Source organism: Danio rerio, chromosome 19 (genome assembly GCF_052040795.2).
Source record: "Danio rerio strain M-AB ecotype USA chromosome 19, GRCz13ab, whole genome shotgun sequence".
Taxonomy (NCBI): domain Eukaryota; kingdom Metazoa; phylum Chordata; class Actinopteri; order Cypriniformes; family Danionidae; genus Danio; species Danio rerio.
In genome coordinates, this window is record NC_141039.2 from 4,369,455 (window position 1) to 4,388,256 (window position 18,802).

Here is an 18,802-nt window from a genome sequence, read left to right on the forward strand (position 1 = left end):
AGCAATAGCAAATCCAAGGGCCCCCTTTTATTTTTTTACCTCACAAAAAAATAAACAAATTAATTAATTAAATAAATACAATTTATATATATATATATATATATATATATATATATATATATATATATATATATATATATATATATATATAATTTTTGATAAATAAAAATGTTTTCATAATTAATATTTAATTTAATATTTTAAATATTAATGTCAATATTTAATTTAATATTTAAATAAATATATATATATATATATATATATATATATATATATATATATATATATATATATATATATATATATATATATATATATATAATTATTTAATTAATTAATTATTTTTTTTTTGTGAGGTAAAAAAATAAAAGGGGGCCCTTGGATTTGCTATTGCTTTATTAATCAGAGGTCGCCACAGCGAAATGAACCGCCAATTTATCCATCATATGTTTTACGCAGCAGATGCCCTTCCAGCCACAACATATGCTGGATAAGTTGGCGGTTCATTTCACTGTGGCGACCCCTGATTAATAATTAAAAATTCATTCTGCTGTATATATATATATATGTATGTTGTTCTTGTTATTATTATTACTATTATTAATAATTTACTAATTAATATTATTATCTAATTTTCCACTATTTGATTTATATTTATTATATATTTTTTTCTATTTTATTAAAATAGGCCTGCAAGTAGGTTATACAAAGTAATGACATAATATGAACTTTCAAGTTCAAACAGGCTGCAAAAATCAGCAAAACAAAAACATTTGCATTGTTTCCTAAATTATTGCTTTATAATGAACGCTTTAAATAGGATTTACCTTTAAAAGGTTTTTTAGAGATTTAAATATCTATCGATAGGATATCTTTAAAATCCATGCTTCTAATATCAAAAATATCGTGGTCTTCTGAGTTACAGTAGGCTATAGCATCCTTATTATTTTATTTAGTTTGTTTATTTATTTATTAATGCATCGGATATATTGTCTGATGAAAGCCAATGCCAATATTTCATTGCTTCATATTATTTCTGTTGTTTTCATAAAAGGGGCAAAGCAAACATTCATTAAAAAAAAGTTTGCTTTCTGTTTCAGCTAGACTTGAATCGATTCAGTTGTTCCGAAACAGAGATTACAAATGTTACATTGTTGCTCTTTGCTCTTGGAGCGGTTTCCTTTCACACTGCAAAGTTTCTAATCGGACCAAAAGAGCTAAAACAAGTCACGTGCGAGTAAACTCTCCTTACATTGGTCAGAGTGTCAGGGTTTATTTTGCAGCGTCCCGCTAAGTTGTCAGGAGAGGTGGTTGTTTGGTGGTGATTGACAGGGTGCGCGCGTGACGTGGTGGTGTGGTGGGAAAGGGTGAGAAGGGTGCGCATCGATGCCTATTTGAGGACCGGGAGGGAGACGCGAGATTACTGGGAGATCATCACTCGTTTGCGGGCATCCGGAGACTCGCGAAACTTCCTGCCATACTCATAATTCTCTCTTCATATAGCTATATGCCTATTACATATCCATAAAACCCAGTGATATAACCGTGCTCGGATCGGATCGCTTTCTCACTGCAATCGAACCGCTCCAGGGTTCGTTTCAATCGAGCCGAGACCACCTCATTCAAGCGATTTCGGAGCGATTATTTTGGCGCAGAACAGAGCGCGATTGCCCTGTTCACATATGCCAAACGAACCGCGCTAACTGAGCAACCAAGACAGGTTCCGAAACAAAAGTGTAAGTGTGAAAGCACCCTCACTGTAAAGCATAACCGAGTGTATTTACTTCAGATACATACTTCTAAAATATGGACATTTTTTTTACTGCTTGTGTAGGATATTTGATTTGTTTGCGCACTGTGTCGGTTATATTGTGTGATGTATTGTAAAGGCACATTGGTTTATAAGTCTGTAACAGCCGCGTGGTCAAGACTGCGCTTCGGTTATGAGTCCATTCAGCATGATTCTGGGAAAATTGGGACATCTGATCACCCTTATGGGTGACTAAAACAGGGCTATTTAATATTCTGATTGTGCTACAGCCACTCCAAGCCCGAGTTTACCACCGGCGTCGCTGATTGTACTGTTTTGAACAGCAGCGAACCAAAAGGAATACTTACATTATCGACGAGAGAAAAGCGTAATGCGAGGAGGCGTTTCCCGCGTCATACCGCAAATGAATTATTGAGCCAATCCAGGGCCCCCTTCTTCCATGGGCCCTGGGGCTTCAATATACAACATATACAGTCATTAGGTGGATCACATTAATTCATTTAAAGAAATAATGACAATTTAAATAATATGGCCAAAGAAATACCACATCAAAGTGAACACAACCAAATGAGAAAAACAGCACAGAGCCAATGTGAATAAACATGAAATAAAAGGAGATGATTCATTAAATCACAGTATTGACCGGTGTGGTATCTTACCTTGCTCCTGGGTTCGCTGTTCTGCAGCAGTAAACACAAATCACAAGCACATCTGTCAATCACATCAGCCTGCGCCTCTAAATGACTCCCGCGTCTCGCTCAACATCATTACAAACCAGTCGGCCTTGCACTCGCAGTTAAACTTTGATTACTTAATTACAAACTGTTTCACATGGGAATTGTATATAATTGGGTTAACTGTTATTTGGCCTCACACTGGCTTATGCTGTGTGTGTATATTTTGCTGTACTCCAGCTCCTTCTACAGTAGATAAATGTTTTGTGTGGTATAACCATGTTATTAGCTCTACAGGGCTGAACGTGTCCCGGGACAAGAGTTGTGTTTATTGTGCCTCACCCAGATATTTGGCCCGTTCCTCTCGCCGCTTCTTGGCCTGTTTCTGACGTTGTTCTGAACTCACGGCATCTGTCGGAACAACAAAAATAGTAGATGATGATATTTTAAAATGTAGTTTAATATCTTTTAGATCGTATTAAACACATAACACTGATAGTAGATATTTGAGAACATTTTTAGAGATAGCAACCAATGGCATTTGACCAATAATTTACAGCTCATGTCTATATTTAAAATGTTAAAAATAATTCTTTAGGGACTTCTGGTTAGGTGAGCTATGGAGTAGTTCATTACCGCTGTAGCATGTTTTCTATTTCCATTAGATAGAAAAAACAAAAAGTAGAAAAGTGCAAAATCTTAAAATGTGCACAAGATCCAGTGTATTTTCCCACAATGTCACATCTTAAAGGCACAGTATGTACTTTTGCCACTAGAGGGCGTGTATTCGCAACAAACAAAGTTGTATTTTGATGACACTGTTACTGAGTCTGGATTCATGGAAGCTCCTGAATCATGGGAGAATCCTGGAAGGGCATTTGTTGCATAAAACATAAGACAGAATATATTGCAGTTCATTCCACCATGGCATGTTTTCATGTTCATTAGACTGAAAAAAACAAAGATCCAAAATCCACAGTCCAAAATGAGGACAAAATCCAGTGTTTTTGCATACAGTGTCAGATCTTTAAGGCGCAGTATGTACTTTTAGCCACTAGAGGGCGTGTATTCACAACAAACAAAGGTGTATTTTGATGACACTGTGACTGAGTGTGGAATCATGGGAGTTCCTGAATTATGGGAGAATCCTGGAAGGGCATTCGTTGCATAAAACCTATGACAGAATAATTGGCAGTTCATTCCACCATGTCATGTTTTCATGTTCATTAGACTGAAAAAACAAAGATTTAAAATCCACAGTCCAAAATGTGGACAAAATCCAGTGTTTTTGCATACAGTGTCAGATCTTTAGGGCGCAGTATGTACTTTTAGCCACTAGAGGGTGTGCATTCACAACAAACAAATGTGTATTTTGATGACACTGTGACTGAGTGTGGAATCATGGGAGTTCCTGAATCATGGGAGAATCCTAGAATTTACAGCATAAAACATATGACAAAATAATTGGCAGTTCATTCCGCTGTGGCATGTTTTCTTTTTCAATAGACAGAAAAACAAAGATCCAAAATCTAAAGTCCAAAATGTGCACAAGATCCAGTGTTTTTGCCTGTAGTGTCACATGTTAAAGGCGCAGTATGCATTCACAACAAACAAATGTGTATTTTGATGAGTGTGGGATCATGGGAGTTGTCGTCTTTGTTTTATTTCATGGGACCCATGAAATAAAGTATTTAACACTTATTATGATGGAAAAACAGACCAGAGGTTTAGGGTGTGTGACGTCATTAGCATAAACACACATCACACACTTCATCTGACTAGCTAAATTTGCTTATTCATCTCGATTTGAACATTCTTTAAAACATCTGTGATAATACAAGTGCATAAATCAGCAAAATATAACACTGTTCTAGTGTTTTTTGGATATTTTAATAAATAATCTTACATGTTTTGCACATAATTGCAGAGATACTTGAACCCAAAGCATTGAATGCTCATTTGATTCTACACATGCATCATCCATGTATTCTCCCCAGTTAGCACGTCCTCCTTATAATATAATATACATGCAATGCTTTGCCAGTGAATCAAGCTGTTGCTATGGCAACCGGTCTGCCCCGCGCCCACCATCAAAAGGGCTTCACTAAGCCTGATACACTCGAGACTGTTCGAGAACACTTATCAAACCTTCCCCAAACACACACTCACACAACAAGGTTCCCTCGGCGCTTTGATGCGGGTTTCCACGTCTCGCCCTCTTCATGAACAATGACTTGGCTTGTGGCTAGGGTTGTAACAATATACCGGTATGACGGTCTACCACGATTTGAACGTGCACGATTATCATACCATGAACAATTGCATATCAACGGTTTTAACCCTTAAAGACCGAGACAGTCGCCCGCGGCTAAAAATAAGTATTGCTCTTAAATGTTTAATAACTTTTGATCCGCTGATCCGATTCATACAATTCAAAGATTGGCATAAAGAAGAGAATCAGTGCGGTTACGTCATCAAAATTTGACAACGCTGATTTGACAAAGAAACGCTCGTCACTGTGTCTCCAGACAAACCAGACATGATACATTGATGCATTATCCCTCCTCCATGCCCAGATTGGTTCAAACTCGCTATATCATAACCAATAAGCATAGGTTTCGCTTTTGTTCGTGGACCAACACTGAGCTTTTTGAACAACACGGAATGAGAGATAGGCATACATTTATGTGCGGCTAAATAAAACGCAAAAAAAAGAGTTTTGCATGAAATAATTCTCATACAAAGTACTTTTGCATGCACAGCAGCACAGAAACATGACAAAACAGTGACACAGCAAAGACGAACTGCTGCTCTTGCTGTTTTCAAAAGACGCAAATGAAGGTGCAGCTGTTTATCTGCATTGCAGACAACCATATCCAAATCCATATCCGCAGACAACCATATCCATGCTGGCACATAAAACCTAAGGATGTTCCATATTGAATCTAGTTTCGTTATGTAACTATTTATAGTATAGTAAATATTTATATCTATTTTTTTACTGAGGATTTGCACCATGTTTATTTGGACTTTGACACATTATTTATTATTTTCTTATTTTTTTATTTGTTCATTGTAAGTGGTGTTGTTTATAGTAACTGAAAATATATTATTTGGAAAAAGTCAAATTTGCTTCACTTTTCTATTATTTTGTAACATTTTTTTTCTGTTTAGTTCATTCCCAGACCTTTTTGGGCAAATACATTGTCAGTAAATAAATGCATTTTTTCCCCCATAGAAAAACCTTTGTTCAGTCAGAAAACGTGTTCTTATTCTTTTCAGGGTCTTTGCTATGAGAATTACTATTTAATACCGTATACCGCGAAACCGTCAAACTGTGGTATTGTTTTAGACGATTATCATACCGTAAAAAATTCATACCGTTACAACCCTACCTGTGGCCATGACTGACAAATTTAGAAATGGGTGTTTTTAAAGCCTGTCTCTTTAAACCCACGGACACTCACATGTATGCGCTCTGCTATGAGAGAGTGTCGTTATTTATTATTGTATGTTTCGTCCTTCTGCTATATGAGTTCTGATGATTTCATTCATTCATTCATTTGCTTTTCGGCTTAGTCCCTTTATTATTAAGGGGTCACCACAGTGGAATGAACCGCCAACTTTTACTGCATATGTTTTTTACATAGCAGATGCCCTTCCAGCTGCAACCCATCACTGGGAAACATCCATACACATACACTACGGACAATTTAGCTTACCCAATTCACCTGTACCGCATGTCTTTGAATTTGTGGGGGAAATCGAAGCACCCGGAGGAAACCCACGTGAACAAGGTGAGAACATGCAAACTCCACACAGAAACCCCAGTTAACCCAGCTGGGGCTTGAACCAGTGACCTTCTTGCTGTGAGGCGACTGTGCTACCCACTGCGCCAACGTGCTGCGTTGTTCTAATTTCTTTTTAATTATTATTTTATTATTATTATTTTTTTTATTTACTACAATTTTTTTTTTACTTAAATCTATTTTTGTAACATAATCATCAAGGATTTGTCCATTTATTTTAATAAATACTGCTAAAATGTTTAAGAAATATAAATCTTGTCGGCGGCAGTAGCCTAGTGGTACTGCGCGCTGACATATAGCACCAACGTGCTCATGGCGACCCAAGTTCGATTCCCGGTTCGAGGTCCTTTGCTGATTCTTCCCCTCTCTCTACTCCTAATGCTTTCCTGTCTGAATTATCTAATGTTCTATCATAATAAAGGTGAAAAAACCCTAAATAATAATAATAAAAAAAGAAATATATATCTTAAAACAGTGACTTCACAAAAGTAACTGTATTTTTACTTTTGCAAAATAATTAATTTTCATACTATAAAAAAATTGTGTTTGTGGCTTCAGTGTATTGTGAAAAAAGCTAATATTACTTTAAACATACTTTTCCTTCCTTTTAATTTACAATAAAATTAATGCTAATATAAAAATGCAATGTAAACACATATGGTTATTCTCTCAGTTTAGTAAACAATTTTAGTAAGAGAAAGTCAGGAAGGCTGTGTTTATTTTAATGAATAATGACATATTAATAGCATTAAAATAAAATAAATGACAAGTAATAGGACAATAATAAATTTAATAAATATTAATAGAATATAACAAAAAATATTACACACAATCAATTGTCATATTTATTATTTTAATTATTATTAATGCATCTTTTTTTAGTAGTGTTATTGACATATTACAATTTGGCTTAATATATTTGCATTATTAAAAATAATGTTATTAAAAGTTTTATTTAATTTTTTGTTTGATTAATTATTATTTTTAAATACTTAATATATATTTAAATACATTTTAAATATTATTAAAAATGTTTACTACTCGTTTATTAATTTTTCTTTATTTATCAGTCCCTTTATTTATCAGAAAGCTCATTAAAATACGTATAGAGAGAGACATAAGCAGTGCATTGTACCTTTTTTTGCCGTCTGGTTGGGACTGGATCCAGGTGTGCTGGGTCTTGGGTCAGATTTGATTGGCTCTGATTTTGAGGGTGGGTCTGTGATGAGGGAGGAGTCTGTGACTGTGGTGTCGTCAGCTTTCAGGATCTCACTGTCCAGCTCAGTGTCTTTCTGAAGCGTGCCGCTCGTCTCTGGAGGAGAAGTGAGGACTGCAGAAGAGAGAAAGAGAAATAAAAATTGATATTTATTCATTCATTTTCATTCAGCTATGTCCCTTATTTATCAGAGGTCGCCAGAGTGGAATGAACCGCCAACTATTCTGGCACATGTTTTATGTCGCAGATGCCCTTCCAGTCAGCAATTCTTATTGTTATCCAACAGTTTATTTATTTTTAAACCTTTGAGTCAGATGAGCTGACTCTTCTATACGTGGGTTCTCAACCAAAAATACGATGAAGCGACATAAGAACCGCTTCCCTCATTTACATGTTTAAGATTGAAACGTAAAAAGAAATCCAAGCAAAAAATAAAAATACACCAACAAATATGTAAATAAATAAATGTGGTTAAATAAAAAAAAATAATAAGCTTAAAAAATTATACAGGGTGGGCTATTTATATGGATACACCTTAATAAAATGTAAATGGTTTGTGGTATTAACGTCCTGTTTGTGTCTCATTAGTATATGTGAGTGGGCTTGCAAATAACTCATGAAAGAATAAAGTTACGTTAAAACCAAGCACACCATTGTTTTTCTTGTGAAATTCCCAATAAGTTTGATTGAGGTGTATCCTTATAAATAGCCCACCCTGTATAAATAAAAATATTATATGATTGTAATGAAAAATATGTATAAAATATAGGAAACAATTAAAAGATTAAAGGTTAAGATTAAATTATCTATCTATCTATCTATCTATCTATCTATCTATCTATCTATCTATCTATCTATCTATCTATCTATCTATCTATCTATCTATCTATCTATCTATCTATCTATCTATCTATCTATCTATCTATGTTTTGCCTTAAATAATTTAAATTAATGCTGATATACACTCACCGGCCACTTTATTAGGTACACCTGTCCAACTGCTTGTAAACGCAAATTTCTAATCAAACAATCACATGCACCTCTGGCTGCAGCAGGCTACTTCCAACAGGATAACGCACCATGTCATAAAGCGTGAATCATCTCAGACTGGTTTCTTAAACATGACAATGAGTTCACTGTACTCAAATGGCCTCCGCAATCACCAGATCTCAAACCAATAGAGCACCTTTGGGATGTGGTGGAACGGGAAATTCGCATCATGGACGTGCAGCCGACAAATCTGCAGAAACAGCGTGATGCTATCATGTCAATATGGAGCAAAATCTCTGAGAAATATTTCCAGTACCTTGTTGAATCTATGCCACAAAGGATTAAGGCAGTTCTGAAGGAAAAAGGAGGTTCAATCCTGTACTAGTGAGATCTACCTAATAAAGTGGCCGGTGACTGTATATCTAAAATATGAATCTATAATAATAAATACATATAAGCCTACTAATATTAAGTAGCATTTCTGTCACTTGTGGGCATAAACACAGAATCTGCAGGAATATTAATACAGTAATAATACATTTCCCAGTATGCATCATCAGATTTTTACCTGCAGAAATGATCTCTCTCTCTCTGCTTATTCACTAACACGCACTTCAGCCCCATTAGCAAGCCATTAGAGTCCCGATCACACTTTACTGAAAAGTAAAACACCATAAAAACAGCATGTGATCTCCCTCCCGCAGGATTTCCCCATCAGAGCATATCATTATCCTCTTGTGCATCCCCTTTCTCCGAATATACACCTTAAGGAATCACTCGCATCCCTAAAGTCAATATCTGTGCTGTTATGAACATCCATACAAAATTCAAGCCATGTCATAAGGTGTCATAGATATATACACTAGATGTCGCCTGGCCTATTGTTGTCTATTGGACGGAATGCGTCAATAGCGCCGCCATCTTGCTACAGGGTAGCGTTCCTTTGAAATGAATGCGGGACCAAGGTACAGTGGAGGACTGTGGCCATCCAAAGCCAGAGATATACATATATACACATATATCTATGATCGGGAGTTTTCCTGGATGTTAGTATGTAATTTTTTTTTCTAATTAAGATAATTATAATTTTACATCACTTTTCTACATTGATGGATCAGTGACCGCACGGGCATTCCTGACAAAAAGCTTGTGTTTGTGTGTACAGAAATGTATTATCCAGCCTCCCTGTTAAATTTAATATAATCCGTGTCCTGAAACACACCTCCTCTCCTGCTTTCACTTCTCTTACTGACGGAGAGAGCGATTCGTTTGTGAATGAATCCCCCGAACGACTCTTTCACTAACGTTAGCCGACAATAATACAAGTTTCTGGCGGCGCAGCATCTCGTTGTCATATTTCTTTTGCATTGTTTGCTGATTTAATTCAACAAAATTAGCATAAGCCGAGTGTTTAGTGCGAGTTGGAGCTGCTTTGCCGTATGGTGAATGCAGTAAGTGACTGTTATCATCAATAACGTTACCTGATTAGCACAAAAGTTCATACAAAAACAGAAAAAAACTTAATATTACCTATGAAATGTTCTGCCTTTGTGCTTTGATTTCTTTTTTTGCTCGTTACTACACCCATAGACAGCGCTAAAGTCCCGCATCTTCACGTAATCACACTGTCTGACTAGTGCGGTTGAATGACATTTGTCCTGGGAGCCCTGTACCAATGTGGCGGCGCTATTGACGCATGCTGAGGGTCCCTATGCGATATCTAGTGTATATATCTATGATAAGGTGTAAGCTAACTTAGCGCTTTCATTATTTTAATGCAAGCCTTAAACCGTCCCCCATCCTCAACATAATGGATTTAGAGGATTAACCCAATGCTGTTTTGAAGAAATCCGTGACTGCTGCCCTTCAGACGAGTTTCTATAATGATCTTGGCATGAATCTAATTAGATACCAGGATCAGTAGTGACCGCTCATTTAACAGCTGACTAAATATGTTTATTCTCTTCGCTTCAGATGCAGGAAGAGCTGCAGAGACGTGCAGAGACATGCTGGAGTGGCGCAAGACCCTCCGGAGAGGCTGTTTGAAGGGTATTTACAGGCCTGGTGGTCTCGAATCAACAGCTTCATCTTCGTTTCAAACAGACAGAGAGAGAGAAACGAGGACAAAATGCCATTTTCATCTGCACCAGCTAGATGCATGAAGAAATTAGGCTTATTATTTAACCTCTGCTATTATTTTGGGATTTCCGCCTGGATTTTGCCTACTTACATTTAAAAGCTTCCCAAATCCACATGCAGAGGTGTAAATGCAAAAATTTGGTATAATTTTAAAGAAAACATTTTGAATTTTCATAAAACACTATTGAAAGTGTTTAAAATAACTGTATATGTTGTCTGTGTCATAATAAACACCTAAAAAAAGAGGCGCTTCTTGTATTTGTTTGTTTTTTAAACTCAAATTTGAAAGTGTATCTTTTAGGTTGTGTGTGGTCTAGGGTGCTGTAATTAATTTTGTTGGTTCCTGCACATGTTTGTGATCATAGAAAAAAAGAAAAATGTCTCTACCATAATCTACGCAAAAGTTATTGTATTCCAACTGATGAGAGGTGCTGTACAAGCCACAGGGAGCGATCATTGTTTTCATTTTTCACTATTCTTTTGTTTGATCAAACATAATTTACTGTGTTTGGACCACGTCAGACATATAAAAGGATTACTTATGCACATCACCTCAAAAACAGAGGAGAAAAGCCCTGAAGCGCACAGCATAAGGTAAGAGATGACAGCTGTCTGTGCTATCTGGGGCTGCTTATTGATCATGAATGTATTGTTTTTACTTCTGCGCCATGGAAACACAGCGATTCATTCAGCAACTGTTTGATATGTGAATATAATTCAGTAAAAAGGATGCTAGAACCATATGAGCACCGGCAAGAGCTTTCATTTGAGCTCTAACTTGTACATGTGTCATATGAAAAATATGAAAATGAACCAATGTTCAATACCCAGCTCGGGTCTCCAAAATACTGTGTATTTAAGTGTAAATAACTTTTGTACAGTCGAATAAAAACCAATGTGATGCATATGTGCATAAAATATAGATTCTACACTTTCAAACAAAACCACTTACGGGGGTCTGGTGCAATGTTAGCCCTTTAAATCTTAAAGCGAATCAAGTCGATGATGTCACGGACCTGGGTCCTCAGAGTTTATTTGGTTATGGCAAAGATGATATTTAATAGTTTGTTAATAGTCACAACTAGGGGTGTCACGATTTTGATTTTTAATCGAAATCGATCGAAATTTATGCTCAATTTCGATTATCGAATCAAAAAATAGAATCGTCGATGCTGCCACGCCCCCATGTCACGTCAGCTTGGCTTTTTTTTTTGGGAAAAATAACAGGCTTGTTGAAGTGCTTGTTAAACTGTGCAGACGCAGGAGACTCGTCGACAGAGCTTAAACCCTCTCCTCTTTCAATGAAGTCGCCGGTGTGTAAGCATTTTGGATTTCCAGTGAGTTATGTTGACAACGTTCGTGTTGTCGACAAAAAAAAAAACACAGTTTTGCAAGCTCCGTTATGTACGTATTACGTATGGTTCGTCCGATAGACAACACCGGCATCGCGACAACGATTTGACATCCACAGTGGCGTGTAGAATTCCTTAGCAGCCCTCCTTCCTCTCTACCTCTGAAAATGCACATCACGTGACCACACAGACACAGACGCACACGCAGCCATGCGCTCGAGACAGCAGGTCCAGGCAGTCAGAGGACTGCTTCAATCTTTCACTCACTTGTACTTAGTCATTTTAGCGAACACCTCAGATACTGTTGGCTGGTTCCTGTTGGTTGTGCGTCTTTTTTACCGACGCCATTATAACGACACAGATCACTGCCTATTCACGAGTCCCGCAAAAAAAGTGATTGACAGGTGGTAATTATGTGTGTATCTTGCCTTTATTCATTTACTGTATGATTTGCTATGGGTAAAACAAAGACCATGCAGGTCAGGTAGTTTAAACGGTAGGCTACAAATAATGAATTGGTCATTAATTAATTAATTATTCATAATCGAAAATCGAATCGTGCCTTTAGAATCGAAAATGTAATCGAGGGTTTGGAGGATCGTGACACCCTTAGTCACAACTGTACATTAAAATAAAGTGTGACCACAAATTCACTCCATAATAAAAATAGAAAAATACATTGTGAAAAACGTAGCATTTGCTAAACGATGGCTTGCAAATTTGACTGCAGACCTTGTGTCAGTCATGTCTACCATGTCACACCATGGTCAAATGTTAAACAACAGACTATCATCTCAACCTCTGACCTCCAGGGGGTAAACATGAGGTCAGTGCAGGTCTAAACATCCTGTTTTGATTACAGGACACGTCTCTGTCTCTCCAGTTGTTTCTAAGATCGATGTGTTTCTGTCTTTGCAGCTGTCGTCTACTTAGGACTCGTGAAGCTACGAGCGCAACTGCTGTTTAAAAGCGGCACAAGAGACAATCGCTGAGCTTTACAACTGTAAATAATCCAGACACAAAATAGCTAAACGCATGCCATAAAACTAAATGCAGCGTTAGCAATTGCAATCTTCAAAGTCAAGCAAAAATCTGAGTCAAGTTCCCATGTTGAGTCTGTAAAAGTTAGCAGCAGGCCAATATCTCACAGCCGAGACCAACGGGACAAACTGTCTGCGTTAACTACAACAAGCCATCTGTCCCACGAAAAATGAAGATAGTGTGGCATTCTTCAACAGACAAGCTCACGCTTATAATCAGATGCTAAATTACTCTCATTTGGAGATGGAATTAATTAGTAGTTCACAGAAGCAATTAGGCTGGGACGTTAAGTATGTGAGATGTGAGATACAATAAGCAGACGCTGATTTGTTATCAGAACAAGAAAAGTAGGAGGGAGATTTAACATATCAGTAAATCTAAAAGGACACAAAGGCAAAAGTTCAAATCTGGTTAACTTCAAATGATTAAGTTAATTTCAATCATACCTGTAAGACTTAAACAGAAATGGAGTTCTAGCACTAGTTCTACTAGGAAGACCTACTGACACGTCACTCATCACAATCAGTTCCAACCAATAGCCACAAGGCACAAGGAATATATATGCTGTTCATTCATTTCATTCATTTGGTTGCAGATACTGACGTGGATGTTCACCCACCATTCTCCATATCACCATTAGGTTGGCCCTGTCCAGGGGGGTAGCCTCCGCCCCTGCCTTCATCCTTGGCAGTCATAGCTGGTTTTGCAAACTTTGGATTTAAGCACGGACGGAGTCTCCGCTACAGAAACCCTATGTTTTGTAAATCATCACTTTTGTCAAACAATACTCATCAAATAAATGTAATTCAATATCATATTTATCTCTTTAGGGTAGAATTAACATGACAAATTATGACTTGAGTTTTTTTTTTGGCTGACATAATAAAGGTCTGCCTTATGTTTAAATAAAACTGAAATAAACAAAACAAAAGAAATATTTCCCTCTAGTTTACAGCCAAAAATAAAAGTTTAATGTTCAAAATAAATATCTTAATAACAACAACAACAACAACAACAACAACAACAGTAATAATAATAATAATATTGTTGCTGTTGTTGTTGACATTTTTGCCAAACTAAGGAGCCACATAAAGCAAAATAGCAGCTTTTGTTTTTAAATTATAAATAAATAATATTATATTATTATGTTACTCATTATAATATTTTTCTTTGACAATCACTTAAAAAAATTGCAATAAAATGTTTAAATAATGACAGTAAGCTAAATTTTCTGTTTTGTAATTAAGCCATAAAACCTTAAAATATATTATAAATGTCAAATATTATTATTATTTTTCTTTGTCATTCTTTTTTTATTTAGCAATAAAATACTTAAATAATGACATTGAGCACAATCTTTTGTTTGATAATTTAGCAATAAACCCTTAAAATATTTTATAAATTTCAAATATTATTATATATTTGCCATTTATAACACTAATAATATTAATAATGCTGCTGTCCTTGTTGTTTGATAAAAATTAAAAATATAAAGTACAGAAATTTGGGCCAAACTATGCAGCCATACAAAGCAAAACTGCAGCTTTTGTTTTAATTTTTATTGATTTAAAACGACTTTATATTGCACATCATTAAAAAGCAAACAGATCCTACAGTAAAATAAACAACACCATTCCATGGAAGAAACTGAAGTAACTTGAGAAGAAACTGAATTTAACATCTTTACTGTGTTATTCAGAATAATGCAGGAGAAATAATATTAACTGGGTTTGATTTTATGTAAGTAACAATATGAATAATGAGGAATAATTGATGACAATTATTAAAAATTAATGAATGCACAACGCGACATGGTAGTTCCAGTGTTGTGGTATGATTAATTACACTAATTATAATTGTTCATGCTGTCTTTAATTAGGCTACATGTCAGCAAGACAACAGCCACAAATACTAAAAAGATGCTCCAGGGGAAAATACTGAAGTTTAGATTCCAAATTTGAAAGAGAACAAAAAAAAAAAAAGCGTTGCATGTGATCCAGGGATGAGACAATGTTTGGGCAGAGGGATAAAGAGATAAAAACAGCAGTAAAACCCGAGACTAGAGCATAAAAAGAGCTTAGGACGTGTCTGGGCAGATCATCTGGGACGCAGCAAAGGGAAAACCTCACTACAGAGACAAGAGGTCTGGCATTCAAGACAAAAAGAGGAAACCATCTCAATCTTAGTGTTGTAATGCATTCAGTGTTTAAAGTCACCATGAAAGCGAAGGTAAGATTGTCATTTTTTCCTTTATTGTGATATTCATCCACTTTAAATGGTTCTGAAATTAGAAAAATATATAACGATGCATGATTTTATCTTTAGGAAATGATTGGATTGTAGGAAGATGGGAGTTGCTAACAAAACGAAAAAAAGATTGACTAATGGATGAAGGCAGAGCAGGGACAAGACATGCCCTGTTAGCCTGCCCTAAATGATTAATAGTCCCACCCTTAATGACTGATAGTCCCACCCTAAATGACTGATAGTCCCACCCTAAATGATTGATAGTCCCACCCTAAATGATTGATAGTCCCGCCCTAAATGACTGATAGTCCTGCCCTAAATGACTGATAGTCCCACCCTAAATGACTGATAGTCCCACCCTAAATGACTGATAGTCCCACCCTAAATGATTGATAGTCCCGCCCTAAATGACTGATAGTCCTGCCCTAAATGACTGATAGTCCCACCCTAAATGACTGATAGTCCCACCCTTAATGACTGATAGTCCCACCCTAAATGACTGATAGTCCCACCCTAAATGATTGATAGTCCCGCCCTAAATGACTGATAGTCCTGCCCTAAATGACTGATAGTCCCACCCTAAATGACTGATAGTCCCGCCCTAAATGACTGATAGTCCCACCCTAAATGACTGATAGTCCTGCCCTAAATGACTGATAGTCCCGCCCTAAATGATTGATAGTCCCGCCCTAAATGACTGATAGTCCCACCCTAAATGATTGATAGTCCCGCCCTAAATGACTGATAGTCCCGCCCTAAATGACTGATAGTCCTGCCCTAAATGACTGATAGTCCCACCCTAAATGACTGATAGTCCCGCCCTAAATGACTGATAGTCCCGCCCTAAATGACTGATAGTCCCGCCCTAAATGACTGATAGTCCCACCCTAAATGACTGATAGTCCCGCCCTAAATGACTGATAGTCCCGCCCTAAATGATTGATAGTCCCGCCCTAAATGATTGATAGTCCCGCCCTAAATGATTGATAGTCCCACCCTAAATGACTGATAGTCCCGCCCTAAATGACTGATAGTCCCACCCTAAATGATTGATAGTCCTGCCCTAAATGACTGATAGTCCCGCCCTAAATGACTGATAGTCCCACCCTAAATGACTGATAGTCCCGCCCTAAATGACTGATAGTCCCGCCCTAAATGATTGATAGTCCTGCCCTAAATGACTGATAGTCCCGCCCTAAATGACTGATAGTCCCGCCCTAAATGACTGATAGTCCCGGCCTAAACGACTGATAGTCTCGCCCTAAATGACTGATAGTCCCGCCCTAAATGACTGATAGTCCCGCCCTAAATGACTGATAGTCCCGGCCTAAATGACTGATAGTCCTACCCTAAATGACTGATAGTCCTGCCCTAAAGGAATGATAGCTCCACCCTAAATGACTGAAAGTCCTGTCCTAAAGGAATGATAGCTCCACCCTTAAAGCCTGATAGTCCTGCCCTAAAGGACTGGTAGTCCCACACTAAATGACTGACTGTCCCACCCTAAATGGCTGATAGCCCGGGCTTAAATGACTAATAGTTTTGCCCTAAATGACTGATAGTCCAGCTCCCCAAAAATCCCAGCCCCGCCCTAAATGCATGCCAGATGTGAAGAAAAGTAATTTAGAGGGGAACAAAAGGTTATGATATTTAATGAAATATTATGAGGGCAAATCAATTTTTGCAAAATATATAACAAGCATTACTATACTAATATAAATAGGAAGAGTGCGTTTTGATTTCATTGCGAGCCCATAAGGAGGAATCTTCATCCCGATAATGAGATTTCTGCAGGCTGTCCTATAGCCACAGCAGGGGGCATCGCAGCTTCAGCAGATCTGACCGCATGAGCTAAACTTGCAGACACCTGTGTTTGAGAATAAACGCTCACGTGACGGGCTCTGCGCCACACACACTCACACACACACACACACAGATCTGCCAGGTCCACCACAGCCAGATACAGTTTCACCTTCAACTCGCAGCAAAAATAGACCTCACAATCCCTCATCAGCCATAAAAGGAGCTAAAACTCTTTAAAAAACAATAATAACGAATAAAAGAAAAGAAATGCAATAAGAGAAAATGTAAATTTTATATATGAGGATGGTTGCCAGGGTGTAGCTATACAGTTGCTAAGGTGGATTAGAATGTGTTTTACCAGAAAATATAATAGGTTTATAGGAGTAAATAAACTTAAAGGGATAGTTCACCCCTAAATGAAAATGACCTCATCATTTACTCTCCCTCATGTGGTTTTAAACCTTTATGAGTTGCTTCCTTCAGTTAAGAAGATGTTTAGAAGAATGTTGGGTGCTGAGACCTATCAATTGCCATAATATGGGTAAAATTACTACCAGACAAGAATAAATGACAGAATTGACACTTTTAAGTGAACTATCCCTTTAAAATAGTAATTAAAAAAACTATAACAGCTATATGACATGACATAGTGGACACAAAATGCAGTGGAGAAGTAAAAAAAGAGTAAAAACTGCAGATCAAGCTAATCAAATCAAGCTAATCTGAGTACAGTTTGACTTCTGAAACTCAAGTCATGGCCATTTAATCTCAATCCTATCTAAAACAGACAAAATCCTAGTTCTTCTGTTGTGGTCTTTGAAAACCCTGATGTGACTTTGAATCTCCAGCTGTAAACACTGAGTTTGTGGATTTAGCATTAGCATATGTGCTCTGTGAAGGGATTAGCAGACACAATGGTGTGAAGTGGGTCAGTGGCACGTCTATGGCGGAGCCAAGAGAGCAAGGGCTCGGTGGATCTGGGTCAGCCGGACCCCAGGCATGAGCGGCATGTGTTTCTACTGTCTGTGTGGATGGCAACAGAGGACAACATGGCACCAGCGCCTGCGTTCTGGCCATACACACACACACGACCTGCTGAGAGCAGCAGTGTGGATAAACAAGGACACTGAGAGACACTGAGAAATCTACCATTTATACTTAAAAATGCCACAGATACTTGATAATAATTGAATTTAAAGTGGCTTTAACTTAATCTCAGGCTAATAATATGGGTCATTCTTCAGGAAGTGATGCTCTATTTGTCAAACAAAAAAACTGATATTAAATAATATAAAATTTAGTTTGCTCTTTCGTAGGTTTTATATCATATTTATGATATAATTAGTAATAACAAAATGCTGACGTGACATTATTTAAGAGATTTCCCATTTGATCCAAATTAAATTAAACAATTTTTTGATGCTTATCTGAGCATCAGATGATTTTTATGCACAATATCGTTTAAAACTCTATCTAGATGCAATTATATAATGTTTTTACAGCATGTTTTAAACAAAGGTATATTTCTCTTACTTTTTTTTTTAATTTAACAGTGGAGAGAAAATATCAATATTTTTAGTGCTGATGTTTGGGGACAAAGAACAAAAATATTGACTGTGAAGAATGTGGTGTAATATTGATTTAATATCTATGGTTATTTATGGCCAATAAGTCTAGTACACACACATATTTTGAGATATAAATGCTACAAACTGCAGTTCAAAAGTTTTGGGTCATTTGGAAGCCCAATTTGGAAAAAA

The 18,802-nt window shown here is 36.9% G+C and overlaps 1 protein-coding gene across 8 annotated transcripts in view; it reads right to left on the reverse strand.

The window, feature by feature from the left end:
- The window catches only part of map7d1b (MAP7 domain containing 1b), a 90,574-nt gene that overhangs the window by 46,379 nt on the left and 25,393 nt on the right, over positions 1-18,802 (reverse strand). For 5 of the 8 annotated variants that reach the window (XR_015516254.1, XM_087295088.1, XM_087295090.1 and 2 more), the window contains exons 2-4: positions 7,390-7,584; positions 2,788-2,856; positions 2,431-2,451 (exon numbers count right to left, since the gene is read on the reverse strand). Coding sequence is in view for 6 of the 8 variants with exons in the window: in XM_087295088.1 (XP_087151214.1) it covers positions 2,431-2,451; positions 2,788-2,856; positions 7,390-7,584 (285 nt within the window). In the remaining 2 variants the exon portion in view is untranslated. 8 annotated transcript variants of the gene reach the window in all.